Genomic DNA, 17,196 nt, shown 5'->3' on the forward strand with positions numbered 1-17,196 from the left:
CACATCCACTCCCAGTCTTTATTCAAACTGAATGTAATGGTGTCCAGTTTGCAAATTAATTCCAATTCAGCAGTCTCTCGTTGGAGTCTGTTTTTGAAGTTTTTTTTGTTGAAGAATTGCAACTTTTAGGTCTGTAATCGAGCGACCAGAGAGATTGAAGTGTTCTCCAACTGGTTTTTGAATGTTATAATTCCTGATGTCTGATTTGTGTCCATTTATTCTTTTACGTAGAGACTGTCCGGTTTGGCCAATGTCCACATCTGTATCATCCGAATCAGAGGAGTCACAGACCTCCCCAAATGGTGGTGCTGCTGGAGCCACCAGAATGGGAGGTGGTAGGAACATAGAGTAACATAGCGGGAGGAAGGATCCCTGTGAGCAGGTGACCAGGTCGGGGCTCATGACGACAGCAGCCCTTCAAATGCAAACAACTCATGGAGACCCAGAGCACTTCAGAGTCTCCTAGCGTTCAATGGTAGTCGTTCCACTGGAGGGACCAGTACTGGTAACTGCATTCGTCTGGAGACCAATGATTCCCAGGGGCTGGCGAAGTCACAGGATCCACGGTCGGTACCAATGGATCCAGTGATCGGTGCAGGCTTTCTTGCTCTTGTGAGTCTTGGAAAGCGTGGTTCCTCCATGGCCGGATCTTGTGGATGGTGCCAAATCCTTCTTAGGCGTGGAGGCAAATTTATTGCCATGCTTATGTGCATGCTCCCTTGCCTCATGGCTAGGCCCCGGAGCAGGGCCCTTAGTGCTGGTACCAGCAGAACCCAATGGAGGCTCTGCAGTAGGGGTAGCGCTCTTCGCCTACACAGGCTGATATAAGGGGAGGTTCCCTGGCCAGGATCTGACGCTGGTCCCATGGCAACCTCCATGAGGTGCTTCTTGAGGCAGAGAACCTGGTTTTCTAACGCATGGGCACGGAAGGAGAGGCAGATACTGCACCTTATCACAATATAGGATTCCTCCAAGCAGTACAAACAGTGCTGGTGCTCGTCACTGATGGAAAACAAGCGGGGGGGCAGGAAGCACAGATTTTCAACTTCAGCATAATCCAGTACCTAAATCTGGATACTGGGAGGGAATATGCAGCAGTGAGAAACAACTGGAGACACCAGCAGCCCGCTGCACTCTGTCGCCTTGGGCAAAACCATGAGGTAATATAATTAATGCCAGTCAACATGGGTTTATGGAAAACAGATCTTGTCGTACGAACTTGATTTTTTTTTAACAAGACAAGTTTGGTTGATATCGGTAATAGCGTTGATGTAATATACTTAGACGCTTCTATACAACACTTCATTTGGTACCACTAAATATTTTGATTAAGAAACTAGAATGATATAAAATCAACATGGTCCATATTAAATGGATTAAATGCTGGCTAACCGATAGCTCTCAAAATGTAATTGTAAATAAGGAATCATCATCAAGCTGGTGTGTTCGTAAAGGGATCTGGTGGGGGTCGGCCTATGCTATTTAACATTTTTGTCAATGACTTGGAAGAAAACAAAAATGACTTATCAAGCTTGCAGATGACAAAGATTGGGCTGTAGTAAATAATTAATAGGACAGTACATTGATATAGAGCTACCTGGATCACTTAGTAATCTGGACGCAAGCAAACATATTTCAATACGGTCAATGTAAGGTCATATATCTAAGAATCACATATGTGGTCCATACGTACAGCATGGTGGGGCTCTAAGCTGAGAAGCAATGATTCTGAAAAGACTTTCTGACCATTGTTGATAACCAGCTGAACATGAGCTCCCAATGTGATGTTATGGCCAAAAGGGTTAATGCAATCTGTGGATGTATAAAGAGGGAATACCTAGGGGGACCAGATAAGTTATATTACCTCTGTACATGGCAATAGCATGACCGCTACTGGAATATTGTGTCAAGTTCTGGTGTCCACAATTCAAGAAGGATGCTGAAAATTTGAAGAGGGTTCAAAAAAGAGCCAGAAGAATAAACAAAGGATTGGAAAACATGCCATATATAGTTAGGGCTACGATTTAGTCATGGATATTTTTTAGTAAAAGTCATAGACAGGTCATGGGCAATAAACAAAAATTCATGGCCCATGACCTGTCCATGTTTTATACTATAAATACCCCTGAATAAATCTTGGGGGGGGGGAAAGGGGGGTGCGCCACGAAGGGCCACTGCTGGAGGAGAAAGCCAGGGGTCCACTGCAGGGGGGCATGGCGGGGCCAGCAGCTGCTCCAGCTACCCCGGGACCGCTGCCCAGGGCCGCCAGAGCAGCAGCTGGTGTAGCTGGCCCCCGGGCCGCTTCAGCAGTGGCCAGTGCAGCTGGCTATGGATCCGCCCAAGAAGCCAGATGCAGGGCCGCTCCAGCAGCGGCCGGTGTGGCTGTCCCCAGGGCCACCTGAGCAACTGGCCCTAGAGCCAGCTGCTTAGGCAGCCCTGGATTCAGCCACACTGGCTGCTGCAGAAGTCACAGAGGTTGTGGAAAGTCATGGAACCCATGACTTTCCGTGACCTACGTAACAGACACTGAGCCCTACATATAGTGAAAGACTCTAGGAGCTCAATCTGTTTAGTATAACAAAGAAAAGATTCAGGGGTGACTTAATCACAGTCTGTACTGAAAATGGGGAATAAAAGTTTGATGAGAAGGCTCTTCAGTCCAGCAAAGGTATAACAAGAGCTTATTGCTGGAGCTTGACGCTTGACAAACTAAAAGTAAGGTGTATATTTTTAACAGTGACGGTAATTAATTATTGAACAACATACCTGGGCTGTGGTGGAACCTCCATCATGAGAAATTTTCAAATCAAGACTGGATGTTTTTTAAAAAACATCTCGTTCAAACAGGAATTAATTCAGGGAAATCCCAGGGTCTGTATTGTACAGGAGGTCAGGCTAGATTATCACAATCATCGCCTCTGGATTTACAATCCATAAATCTATATTTTCTTTTTAACATAGGAAAAGAACTCTCCAGTCTAATAACGGAGATTTAAAGCATATCAAAACTGAAGAAAAAAGTATCTCTCAATTGAATCAATGTTAATTACCACAGGATTAATGACACAAGTGTTCATAATACATAATCAATACAGCCAAAGCTTATTCGGATTCATGAAATTAGGAGTCAAAAGGGTAACAACAAGGAGTTTAAGCATAAAAACACAAATGCTTGTTTATATTGTGGGAAAAAGTATTACATCACTGGCTGAAAGACTGCTTGCCCAAAATGTACACCTGATAAAAGCCTCTTTTCTAAACAAATAAGGCAATATGGGAATAGTCGTATCTGCTAACGAAAATTTGCATGCTGCACAACCCTGCACATGAAGTCATGTATGCAAATTCAGTTATTAAAATGTCTAGAATTTCTCAAAAGGCAAAAAGAACTTCATTAATGATGTCTGATATTTTTCATCACTTAAACGCTCTTTATCCGAGGAAATATACTGAGATTAGGCATCAGCAGAATCTTCAATTTTATTAACCCTTTAAAAAGATGATTAACAAGGTGGGTGAGGTCATATCTTTTACTGAACCAACTTCAAATACGAGACATGACCTCCCCAACTTGTCTTTCTAATATCCTGGGGCCAACACAGCTACAACACCACTGTATACTTTAAAAAGACGTCTGACAAAATATTCATTTACACAACAATATTGTTGTAATATTTCAAACTTGTTTTGCATTTTCCATCTAAGGACCTGATGCTCCTTGACTTTTGGGTGTATGTGGGGGGAGGGGTTGTTTTCTTGTTGTTTTTTTAAATGGAATACCTAGTACCACAATCCCTGACATAATCATTCAAAGGTAGGAATAATCCATTAAAAAGCTGGAATCCAGAAGTAAGGGACCTGGTTCTACTAATGGTTATAAGCAATGAAGAGACCATGGGTCTATCCAGGGACCTAATAAAACCGGGAAGGTTGTGGGTGTATTATAGGGTTGTAGATTGAACCTCAAATTTCAGTGAAAAAATAGATCATTTCAGGTTTGTGTTTCAGATCTATCTGAAAGTTTTCTCCATTGTGAATGTGTTCCAAACTTTGGACCCGTTTTAAACATACGCAGTATAATTAATAGCACGTTACATCCCAACTACTACAACATTTGACAACCAAGTTTTTTAACAAATGAAAGTGTGCACACATGCGTGCACACAGGCACTATTCATCTGAAACAAAACATACCTGCGTTCGCAGAATTTCACCTTTTGACAACTGCATATCACCCGTCAACTCTTTCACAGTGATGCCTAGTGGCTCCAGACGCTTGCTGAAGTAATTTGTCATTTCAGCTGCCAAAGCCTTCATAGGAGCAACATACACAATCTGCACCAAAAGGACACGAGCTTGATAAATGAGCAAACTGCACAATGTCATTTGTTTCATGGCAACCAACACAAATCACAATTTATTGTGAAATATGATTGTAGCCACTTACAGTGAAAAATCTTAATAGCGATATATGAAAAGTAGTTATCTTTGTTAGATAAGTGTGCCACTGTTTAGAGGACAATGGATTTTGTTTATACAACCTCATTACTTTGAGAATTGGATCTGCATCAAAGCTAAATGTATTTTCATAGCTTTTCACATGGGTAATAAGATTTTCAGAACACAAATAGGAATTGGTTTAATAGTAATGAAGTAAATCACCAGCATTTTCTATGAGACTTGGAGATGTATAATACCCTTGAAAATTTCTTGATTTCATATAATGGGTAGAACTGTATAATGGGTTTTATCTTATGAGTTAAAAAAGTTGGTTTTGGTTCACTGAATTCCTACCTTAAACTCATCCTTTTTGATAACTCCTTGCTGAACATGCTGGCGAATTTCATGCAGGACAGTTAGCATGGCAATGTTAGTTTTCCCAGCTCCGGTGGGTGCACAGATCAGCATGTTCTCATTCGTACTGTAGGCAGTCTCAAAAACTATTGATTGGATTCGGTTTAGTCTTTTCATGCCTTTAAAAACAAGTTGCCCAATCTGAAAGAAAACAAAGTATTGCAATGAAAATACAAGGACAGGAAAATTAAAGGAGTAATTTTTGGATCCTCTTAGAAATTAGTCACAAGTCTTTAATCCCAAAGGCTAAATCTACTATGCTGGAAACTTCAAATTTCTTTTCTTATGTATTCCAAGTAGGATAACTTTTAAAACATTAACATAATCAGTTAATCTTAACTACACCACTGTTACGTTTTTCACTTTTACCAAAAACACACTGACCAAACTTCATTAAGAGTTAATGAATATTAGCATAAAAACAGTATTAATAGATTATATGATTGTTTTGAATTTTAAACATAATTACAAAATTATTAGTGAAAAAATGTAGACCTTTATAGCACTTTATAAATTGGGAAAGATCTACTAAGTTGACATCCTAAAGCCATTTTAAGGCATAACAAGGAAACAATCTCCTCCTCCTCTGTTTAGATTATCAATTTGTTCCAAAACCACCAGATTGTCACCTCAAAAGAATGGCTCAAGTTTGGAAATCTTCCTCAGATCCTCAGCCATAAACACAGATGCAAAGATTCATTTACTTTCATGAGTGTTCCTCTGGCATCTCAATCATCCAGCGGCCGGCCACACTGATTGTTTAGCAAACTTCCTGCTTCTGATATACTTAAAAAAAATTATTACTTTTTGAGTCTTCAGCCAGTTGTTCTGCAAATTCTTTTTTGGCCTTCCTAATTATATTTTTACACTTCATTTGCCAGAGTTTATGCTCCTTTCTATTTTTCTCACTAGGATTTAACTTCCACTTTTTAAAAGGATGCCTTTTTGTCTCTCACTGCTTCTTCTATTTTGTTGTTTAGCCACGGTGGCACTTTTTCGGTTCTCTATGTTTTTTTAATTTGAGGTATACATTTAAGTTCAGCCTCTATTACGGTGTTTTTAAAAAGTTTCCATGCAGCTTGCAGGGATTTCACTTTTGGGATTGTACCTTTTAATTTCTATTTAACTAACTTCCTTTTTTGTGCGTAGTACCCCTTTCTGAAATTAAATGCTACCATGGTAAGCTACAATGGTGTCTCCCCTCCCCATCCCAGGGATGTTAAATTTAATTATATTATGGTCACTATTACCAAGCGGTTCAGCTATATTCACCTCTTGGACCAGATCCTGTGCTCCACTTAGGACTAAATCAAGAATTGCCTCTCCTCTGGTGGATTCTGGGACTAGCTGCTCCAAGAAGCAGTCATTTAAGGTGTCAAGAAACTTTGGGCATGGCTACACTTGCAGATGTAGAGCGCTGTAAGTTAAACCAGCCCTCGGAAAGTGCAGTAAGGAAAGCGCTGCACTGTGTCCAGACTGTCAAATTCAAGCACATTGGAGTGGCCACATTAGCAGCTCTTGCAACGGCCACAGAGAGCACTGCATTGTGGTAGCTATCCCAGCATGCAAGTGTCTGCAACGTGCTTTTCAAATGGAGTGGGGTTCGGTGGGGTGGAATGTGACAGGGAGTGTGTTGTGTGTATGTGGGGGTAGAGAGAGGGTTTGGGGGGAAGCTGAGAACATGTCAGCATGCTGTCTTGTAAGTTCAGACAACAGCAGACCCCTGCCTCCCCCGCCTCTCAAGCGACATTCAACACTAATGGTTGCTTCGTCCCAGAGCAGATAAGCATGCCAGATGTCAGAAACGGAGCTCTCAAAGGGCATATCCGCATTCCTGTAGCCGATTCCAAACAATGACAAGAGTGGCCACTTGACTTAAGGGGATTATGGGATGTTTCCGGAGGCCGATCAGAGCACAGTAATGCAACACCTTATTCACACTGACCCTGGGGCGTTTCAGCTGAGGTGCACCAAGCATTATGCTTCTCATGGAGGTGGATTACGAGGAGCACTCCAACTGCAGAGTCCAGGTACTCTAAGTGCCTTGCCAGTGTGGACGGGTCATGAGTTAGGGAGCCCGGGGCTGCTTTAATGCGCTCTAACTTGCAAGTGTAGCCATGCCCTTTATCTCTGCATCCCATCCTGAGGTAAAATGTACCCAGTCAATATAGAGATAATTGCAATCCCCCATTATTACTGAGTTTTTTATTTTTGTAGCCTCTCTAATCTCCCTGAGCATTTCAGAGTCACTATCATCATCCTGGTCAGTTGGTCGGTAATATATCCCTACTCCTATATTCTTATCAATCAAGCATGGAATTACTATCCATAGAGATTCTGTGGTACAGTTTGGTTCATTTAAGATTTTTACTTCATTTGACTCTATGCTTCCTTTCACATATAGCGCCACTCCATCTGTTCTGTCCTTCCAACATATTTTGTACCCAGGTATTACTGTATCCCATGGAATATCGTCAATCCACCAAACTTCTGTAATGCTTATTATATCAATATCCTCATTTAATACGAGGCACTCAAGTTCACCCATTATTTAGACTTCTAACATTTGTACATAAGCACTTTAAGAAATTGTCACTTTTTAGCTGTCTTCCATTATGTGATGTAATTGAATGGGACTCTTTTTCATTTGACTGTTTCTCATCAGATCCTACCCATATTTTATCATCTTCCAGCCCCTCCTCCTTATTAGGACATAGAGAATCTCCATTAATAGATCCTCTCCTAAGGGATGTCTCTGTCCAAACCATGTGCTCCTCCACACCTGTCGGATCTCCCCCAGCCCTTTTGTAAAAAAAAAAGTGTTTGTCAACAGGAATTTGTCTTATTTTTTCTGTGAGTGTTCATTTGAGAAGGTAGTGATTATCTGGTTTCACCTACATAGTTATTGTGGCATTTGATGAACTGGACAAGGTACACCAATGCTGCATGTGTAGGACCCAGGAATCTTGAAAGGCATGTTGTGGGGGGTGTAGGTCATTGTAGTTGTGTGGATATATCTGCAGGTTTTCCATCTGTTCTCGCAGGGTACAGAGCTATTTTGAGTTGGTGTGTCCTGGTCTGTGGGCAGCTTGCTTCTGATGATGAGCTTGGAGAGGCTGGGGGCAGAGGCAGGAGTTTGAAAGGCAGACAAGGGGGTTTGGGAAAGATCTCTTTCAGGATGTGAAATATAGGTTATAATTGTTTGATGATACCCCACTGGGTTCCCGTGTGGGGCGGTAGATGACTTGTAGGGGTGTGAGGTCAGTGGATTCCCCCCGCCCGCATACTGAAGCTGGTTCTCTTAGGGTATTTGGGTGGCCCATTCCATGATGCAATCTACTTCTTTGGTGGAGTGTCCTTGTTTGGTGAAGGCAGTTTAAATGTTTTAAGATGTATACCCCGGACTTTCTCCTCAGAATATATTCTTTGGTATAGGAGTGCCTGATTAATCAAAAGGGCAAACAGGCCTTTTCATCACAATAAGCCATAAATATTTAAGCAATAATACTATCGTAAATGAAAATCACATGGCACAAAAGCTTAATATAAAATACGCTTTTATAAATGTAGTGATATGGGACAAGAATACAAATTAATTAGCAAAGAATTTGTGTATGAAAATTCTTAATTTTCCCTTATGCACAATAGTAGCAGTGCTACTCAAACTCAGTCTGTACTTTTGTTTACAGCATTTGAATTCATGCTTCTATACATATCACAAGTGTATCTGAATGTCTGCTATAGTTCACTGAATCTTGTGATTCAGAAAAATGTTTATTTCTGCCTTGATATATTTTAAAGTATTTCCAGAACTTTTCAGGAGGTCTCCTTATATCTTTAAGTTGTGTTTCAACACTGCAGCAATCTTCACTAGTAATATCCTTTTATAGGTTATTCTATTTGCAAAACTGTAGATGGAAAGCCATTTGTTTCCCATCTACTGCCGTATGTACATTTACTCAGTGTCTTCATTTTCATCAATGGGGCTATAATAAAGTGTTAATGAGCTCCCTACAGAGGCAATGATTGCACAGCCATATCAGGGTTCGATCAATGTATTTTATAGTCTTTTTATTTGTCTTGAGTTTCCCGTTTGTGCACTGTTTAATTTTAGGAATTCTTAACACACCTTTGAAAATGGTTGTATTTTTTTCTTTGTTTCTTAAAGTTCCATTTAATTAGGTTTTTCATTCTGTGCAAACTGTTTGCAGGTCATACTGAAGGAATTACTGGAGAACAACATATACATAGGTAATGAATAAATAATAAAGCTGAATAAAATACTCAAGTAACTTATGGGATTTTACCAGAATGTCTTTTTAAAAAGGTATAAGTAATGTAACAGTTCAGCTGGAGATAGCCTTTAGTTTGGTGAAAAAAGGAATATGGCCTCGATTAAGCAAATAAATTAAATATGTATTTAAGTGCATTAGTACACCTAATATCAGTAGGACTATTCACATGCTTACATTAAGTATGTGTTTACTATTTTGCTGAATCAGGGCCTGTAAGACTATATTAAGTCTGAGTCTGTTAACCATTCAGGATACAACAAAAGGTTCATCCTTTTTCCCCCTGGCATTCAGGGAGGGATTTTTATATCTTCTGTGGAAGGTGTATACTCAGTTGCCTTTACTTAACAGGGTAAGCAGGCCAGTTCTTTATATTCATGTATTTTATTGTGAAATATATAAGGGTTCCCCAATAGTACGCAGTTGGTGCTTATTTATGTGTTTATAAATCCAAATAAACAAAAATAATATATATTAATACACGATGTGTGGTTCATTTAAATAGGTATATGACCACCGTCACTGCTGTATGGAAATACAAAAACACCTTTAATAGGAATTTGCTAGCACACACAAATGAAAGTAACTTTAGACACCTATAAGAAAAATTAGATTTATATTTAGCAACCTTGAGAGGTATATGGGAAAAAAATAGACTGGTTTTAAATGGGATGTTTAGAAGATAAACTATTGGCAAATGAGTCTAACAGAATGTCAGTCATTTGGCGCATGTGTGACCCAGAATATCTATTAGGGGTTTTGGCCTTGTGTCATAAATATAAAGGGAAGGGTACCAAACTTCCTGTATACAGTACTATAAAATCCCTCCTGGCCAGAGACACAATATCCTTTTACCTGTAAAGGGTTAAGAAGCTCAGGTAACTTGGCTGGCACCTGACCAAAAGGACCAATAAGAGGACAAGATACTTTAAAATCTAGGGGAGAGGAGGGAAGGCTTTTCTCTGTCTGTTCTGTGTGCTTGCCAGAGAGAGATCAAGAAAGCAAGCAATCCAACTCCATTAGAATTAGTAAGTACTAGCAAGGAAATGCATTAGCTTATTTTTGTTTTGGCTTGTGATTTTCTCTGTGCTGAGAGGAAGGTGCATTCCTGGTTTTCTTTTTGTAACTTTAAATTTTGGCCCAGAGGGAAATCCTCTGTGTTTTAAATCTGATTGCCCTGTGAGATTAACTTCCCCTCTAATTTTACAGAGGTGTTTCTTTTACCTTCTTTGTTTCTAATAAAGTTCTGTTTCTTTTAAGAGCCTGACTGATTTCTCTATTGTCCTAAGACCCAGGCGTTTTGGTCTGTGATCACTTTGTAACCAATTGGTTAGGATATTATTCTCAAGCCTCCCCAGGAAAGGGGGTGTAAGGTCTTGGGGGGATATTTTGGGGGAATAGGAACTCCAAGTGGTCCTTTCCCTAATTCTTTGTTAAATCACTTTGTGGTGGCAGCGTACACTCCAAGGGCAAAAAGTTTGTGCCTTGGGGAAGTTTTATCCTAAGCTGGTAGAAATAAGCTTAGGGGGTCTTTCATGCGGATCCCCACATCTGTACCCTAGAGTTCAGAGTGGGGAGGGAACCCCGGCACCTTATAAGACTGGCAGCTGTAGACCCAGGGCACGTGACTGGAAGCAGGCATGTGACTGACAGGAAACAAGATGCAAAGCTTCCTGTTTTGGATGCTGGGACCAGCAGAAACAAAGAGATCGTGGACTAGGAGCGAGCTTTTGCGCATCTCTCCACAGATAACTGCAGAAGGATGACTCTCTGTGAAAGAACAGAAGCTAAGGGTTCAGAACGCAACCAGTGGAGCAAGCGCAGAGGGAGCTGGGGCACAAGCCCAGAAGCAAGATTAGCAGAAGTCCTTGCTAAACAGAGCAGTCAAAGTCTCACACAAGGATGACTGGGGAAGATCAAATAGGAGCCAGATATAGAGGCAAAAGGAGGCATACTTTTTATGTAATGATATTAATAAACCAGATACTAGACTTTAGTTTGAAACACTATTTGTGTTGTGAGAGAGAACTGGAAGAGTACAGTAGGAAGGAGTGGAGGGGGAAACTGAGGGAGTAGAGTAGCTGATGAAGGTCTGGGAAGGCAACCCAGTTACAGCGTCCACTAAGGAATACTTAATCACAGAATTATACTGAACACTCAGGATACAATAGTACTTCTTACTGTAGATCACAGAGTCTTCGAGCTGACTAACTCTTTAAAAAATTACGCTTGAACAAAATGTAGGAGAATTGCATAGAAATAAGCTTGATTTTTTTTTAAACTACAAGAATGAGCATGAATACTGGAAAAATGTTAATGTGGTTTGGTTCTGATAAGTGACTAAAATAGTATTATGGAGTTCCAAGCTCACTGTCAATGATTTCTATATAAAATAGGCCCAGTTTATTAGATTTTAATTGCCAGCTGTCATAAATATAAAGGGAAGGGTAAACACCTTTAAATCCCTCCTGGCCAGAGGAAAAACCCTTTCACCTGTAAAGGGTTAAGAAGCTAAGACAACCTCGCCGGCACCTGACCAAAATGACCAATGAGGAGACAAGATACTTTCAAAGCTGGAGCGGGGGGGAAACAAAGGGTTCTCTCTGTCTGTGTGTGTCTTTTGCTGGGACCAGAGCAGGAATGCAGGTCAGAACTCCTATAAAGGGTTAATAAGCAATCTAGTTAGATATGTATTAGATTCCGTTTTGTTTAAATGGCTGATAAAATAAGTTGTGCTGAATGGAATATATAATCCTGTTTTTGTGTCTTTTTGTAACTTACGGTTTTGCCTACAGGGATTCTCTGTGTTTTGAATCTGATTACACTGTAAGGTATTTACCATCCTGATTTTACAGAGGTGAGTCTTTTACTTTTTCTTTAATTAAAATTCTTCTTTTAAGAACCTGATTGCTCTTTCATTGTTCTTAAGAGCCAAGGGTTTGGGTCTGTGTTGACCTATGTAAATTGGTGAGGATTTTTTATCAAGCCTCCCCCAGGAAAGAGGGTGTAGGGCTCGGGGGGATTTTTTGAGGGAAAGACATTTCCAAGTGGGCTCTTTCCCAGTTATATTTGTTAGACGCTTGGTGATGGCAGCAATAAAGTCCAGGGACAAAAGGTAAAATAAATAGTTTGTACCTTGGGGAAGTTTTAACCTAAGCTGGTAAAAATAAGCTTAGAGAGTTTTTCATGTAGGTCCCCACATCTGTACCCTAGAGTTCAGAGTGGGGAAGGAACCCTGACACCAGCCCTGCAAACCTAAACTGGTTTAAAAGTCAAACAGGGTGCTTATCTTATGGCAAATCATCTGCAGCAAAAAATTCTCCAAGACAAAAATTCTGTTCTCAGCTACATCTCAGCAACCCGTTTGTGCTTAATGGGATTGCAAAGACATATGCGGACAAAATGTGGCGCTTGACTGAAGGTGCATTAGAAGTAACTGGGTCCAATTGTGTTGTCTCTGCAATAGATACAGGGTGGTAAAAAAAAAAAAAAAAAAAAGTATTTTGCCACTGAATCCGACAAAATTTACTCTCAATGCACACAGGGAGCAGATCTTTGCTGTAAGAAGAGACCATTTTTACATAGTCATTATCCATAATATAAAAGACCACTGTAACTTCTACTTTCTCTCCACAGCCAAGAGATAGCCATCTTCAAGATGGGCTTGAAATCAGTTAGAGAGTGGGACTCTCTAGCTATCTCCCACTTCAATTTTGAATCCAGTGTGCCCCAAATGCTGTAGGACATTTAGGAGTTTTCTATGTCCAGTCAGTATATCTGACCAGACACTGTCAGGCACACTCTACTTTAGGCATAAAGCAGGAGCTCCTCATAACATGAGGTCTGAGGTTCTAGTATTCATAGAGTTTAAGGCCAGAAGGGTTCATTAGATCATCTAGTCTAACCTCCTGTATATTCAAGGCCCTGAACTTTCACCCAGTTATCCCTGTATTCAGCCCAATAATTTGTGTTTAACTACAGCACAACTGTCTGGCTAAAGCATATCCTTCAGAAAGGTATCTGGTCTTGACTTGAAGATGCCAAGAAATGGGAAATACATCACTTCCCTTGACAGTCTAGCGTCTTCACTGTTTAAAAAAAAAAAATTAAAAAAAAAAAATAGTTCCTAATTTCTAATTTGAGTTTGTCTGGCTTCCACTTCCAGCCATTGGTCTTTGTTATGCCTTTTTCTCTGTTACATTACAGAGCCCTTTAATACACAGTATTCTCTCCCTACGAAGGTACTCATACACTGTAATAAAAATCACCTCTCAATCTTCTTTCTGATAAGCTAAACAGACAGAGATCCTTAAGTCTATTACTGTAAGGCATTTTCTCCAGACTCAAAATCATTTTTGTGGCTTTTTTCTGCATCCTCTTGAATTTTTCAATATATGTTTTAAAATGTGGGCACCAGAACTTGATGAAGTATTCCAAGATCATTCTCATTAATGCCATATAAAAGGTAAACACACCTTCCTGTTTATACATCCAAGGAACACATTTTTGCCACAATGTCGTATTGGAAGTTTAAATTGAGTTGCTTGTCCACTATGACCCCTACATCCTTTTACAAAGCACTGCTTTCCAGGTTACAGATTAGGTAAAGATAGTCAGGATAGTCAATTCACTACAAAAGATGTTCACTTTGGTGCTTTTATGCTAATTTATAAACAACACACCAGAAATTGCTAAGTGTGACAATCTTCTTCAAGTCAATAATCTAAGGTGAAATTCACAGGCATGCACAACCACCTGAACAACTGGGCTGAATATGGGAAAAGTCTACAGTGATTTGGAGAAATCCACCCTCCAGTGAATGGTCAAGTTACAGGGTGGAAAAACATCTATACCACCAGTCAGTATTTACTGCCCACGGATTGCAATAAAAGCCACAGCTCCTCAGTACCTGCCACGCAGGTGGTTTTAGGGCACTGGATCCATAAGCTTCCTGAGCCTCCCTTCTCGCAGGGCTACTGGATCCAGATAAGTATAGTTCCAAAAGGCCTGCACAGCTTCCTTCATGCGGGCCTCTTCGGTCTGTGCATAGACCCCTTCCTGCCCAGAGCAGAATACCACTGCTACAATCATTAGCAGCAGAGCGCCTTGTGTGGATTCTCCATGTTTGCTAAATTCCACATGTAGTGCATAAATACCATAGTTAGCAGAAACCGTTTGTCACAGAGAGTCAACTCTAATATCACAAAATTTCACTAGATGGCTCAGTATGCTTCTAAGTCTGCTTAAAGCTATTATGCTAGGACTTTAGCAGCAGCTCACAGTTTTAATGCTTCCAGGCACAGAGTTAAGATAGCATGTCTTCACACAGCCATCTGAAGCAACAATGGCAGACCAAAATTCTTCACTTTCTCCCTTGCTTTACTAATCTCCCACAGCCAATGATTTGAGTACTATTTTTCTGAAATGTGTGAGTACTTTGACTTATTCGTAGCACACGCTCAACAGCTCTAATTTAAAAATAGGTATTTGACATTCATCAATTTCATTGCTCTGGACGGATTTCACCCAATACTAGACTCAGATTATTTATTATTTTAAATGAAAAATTTAGTCCTTGTGTCTTAATTGCACAGCATACAATAATCTAATTAAGATAAATGTCCTACAGTGCTAACATCTGTTATTTTAATATAACAAATTAAAGAGTTTATTATTCATTCATCATAATAGAGTTGCCACCCTGGTAATATTTAAAAAACGGATACTTCAGCAGGAGTGCCGGAACCTCCCCTGCCTTGCCTCTACCCCCCAAAGCCCCAACCCTGCCCCACCTCTTCCCCCGAGGCCCACCTCCATCCACTCCTCTGCCCCTCTCCCACCCTTTGCTCACTGCTTCTGCCCTCCCGCCCGGGTCCAGAGGGACTGGCCTGCAGAGCCGGGGCTGGGAGCTGCAGCTGCCTGATGAAGGAAGTAGGGGCTGGCACATGTGATAACCCGGCGCCTCCCCCGCTTACAGTAACCGGACTTTAGGCATCCACTCATTGTCAGGTCCCCTTTTTGAGCAGACTTTCCTGTCAAAAAATAGGCGCCTAGCCACCCTACATCATAAATGTTATACATTTAGCTCAGATCACAAATTTAAACATGCAGCTTTTGCTAATTGGTTTGGATTTGAATAAATGCCATAATCAATGGACCTTTTACATGTTACAAGCCCCATGCTGTATTCACTTGTCTTACTGCACTTTAAGGTAGGAGATAATTAATCTCACTAATATAGCATGACTTACCTATGTAGTCTTACAGCACGTCAATGAACCTCAGCAAGATCTGGATATTCCTCAGCCATGTGATTAAGTAATCTCTATGCTATGATGTCCTCCTCCCCCATGTTGGTTTATCCATGAAAGTAAAATAGGTTAATAGGAATTTTCAGTCAGTGCTCGACCTGGACTCTACTTTTGCACATACAAAATTGGCAAAATTGGAGTTGAGAAGTAAAGTGAAATCATTAGAAAGGAGGTGTGTATGTATGAGAGAGAGAGAGAGCGCGCGCGCCATCTGTCAGAACTTGCATGAGAGACAGAAGTTTTGCAACTGCAATGAGATCTTAAAAAAAATTTACTTCTCAACTCCTTTTCCTGTTTACACTGGGTTGGAGGTGGCCACATTTTTTTTTTGTCACTCCTTCCAGCTCATAGGTCTTTGAGTTTCAGTCCTTTGCAAACTTCTGACAGACTCTTTCCATTGTATCTTTAGTCTTCCACATCACTTATTGCTGGCCTCTTCCTTGCATATTTTCTTTGCCGGCTGTTCTTCCATTCTTATCACATGTCCAGTTCACGACAAATGTGGACTCTCCAGCCTGTCTACCGCTGAGTCCTAAGTTCATTTTCCCTTTACTTTCTTCCATGCATGCTTTGTCTGCCATTCTCCTCAGTATATTATTTTCTACTACTAGTATCTTCTTTTCTTCTTTCTCTGTAAGACCCACCATTTGTAAGCTTCAGAGCAGGTTGGGAAAACACACGGAATATACACTGTACCTTTCTAAGGATTTCTTTATAAATATACCATTGTTTCCTACTGTTACTTCTATAACATCTTCATTTGAATATCACATATACAATATTCTCTCTCTTTGTTTTATACTGTTAGCTTTAAAATTGTATCCTAACAATTTGACTTAGTGTGGTAGTATCCAAAATGTGCTAGTGTCATAAAAATAAAGGGATGGGTAACCACCTTTCTGTATACAGTGCTATAAAATCCCTCCTGGTCAGAGGCAAAACCCTTTCACCTGTAAAGGGTTAAGAAGCTGGGATAACCTCACTGGCACCTGACCAAAATGACCAATGAGGAGACAAGACACTTTCAAATCGGGAGAGGGGGGAAAGGGGTGCAGCCACCACTACCCCACCCCTGTGCTTTGATTCCGTCAATAGATTATCATGCAACAGGGATGCGCATTTAGGGGACGAGGAAGATGAGGAGGAGGAGGAGGAGGATGAAGATCGCTTGCTTGATGTGCACTGAGAAATGGTTTTCCCCGAGAGCCAGGAACTGTTTCTCACCCTGGACCTGAAGCCAGTACCCCCCAAACCCACCCAAGGTGGGCTCCTGGACCCGCCCGGCGGAGAAGGGACCTCTGGTGAGCGTACCTTTGTAAACAGAATACATGGTTTAAAAGCAAGTGTATTTAATGATTAATTTGCGGCCAGTACAGCTACTGGAAAAGTCTTAACATGTCTGGGGATGGAGCGGAAATCCTCCAGGGCCATCTCCATAAAGCTTTCCTGGATGTACTCCCAAAGCCTTTGCAAAAGGTTTTTGGGGAGGGCAGCCTTATTCCATCCTCCATGGTAGGACACTTTACCACGCCAAGCTAGCAGCATGTAGGCTGGAGTCATTGCATAACAAAGCATGGCAGCGTATGGTCCCGGTGTTTGCTGGCATTAAAGCAACATCCGTTCTTTATCTCTTTGTGTTATCCTCAGGAGAGTGATATCATTCATGGTCACCTGGCTGAAGTAGGAGAATTTTATTAAGGGGACATTTAGAGTGGCCGTTCCTGCTGGGCTGTTTGCCT

The 17,196-nt window shown here is 40.8% G+C and overlaps 1 protein-coding gene across 3 annotated transcripts in view; it reads right to left on the reverse strand.

The window, feature by feature from the left end:
- The window catches only part of ASCC3 (activating signal cointegrator 1 complex subunit 3), a 513,547-nt gene that overhangs the window by 369,588 nt on the left and 126,763 nt on the right, over nucleotides 1-17,196 (reverse strand). For all 3 annotated transcript variants that reach the window (XM_074948158.1, XM_074948157.1, XM_074948156.1), the window contains exons 9-10: nucleotides 4,795-4,995; nucleotides 4,195-4,335 (exon numbers count right to left, since the gene is read on the reverse strand). In XM_074948158.1, the coding sequence (XP_074804259.1) occupies nucleotides 4,195-4,335; nucleotides 4,795-4,995 (342 nt within the window). The remainder of the gene's footprint in view (nucleotides 1-4,194; nucleotides 4,336-4,794; nucleotides 4,996-17,196) is intronic.

The sequence above is a fragment of the Natator depressus genome, chromosome 3 (assembly GCF_965152275.1).
Source record: "Natator depressus isolate rNatDep1 chromosome 3, rNatDep2.hap1, whole genome shotgun sequence".
Classification (NCBI taxonomy): Eukaryota; Metazoa; Chordata; order Testudines; family Cheloniidae; genus Natator; species Natator depressus.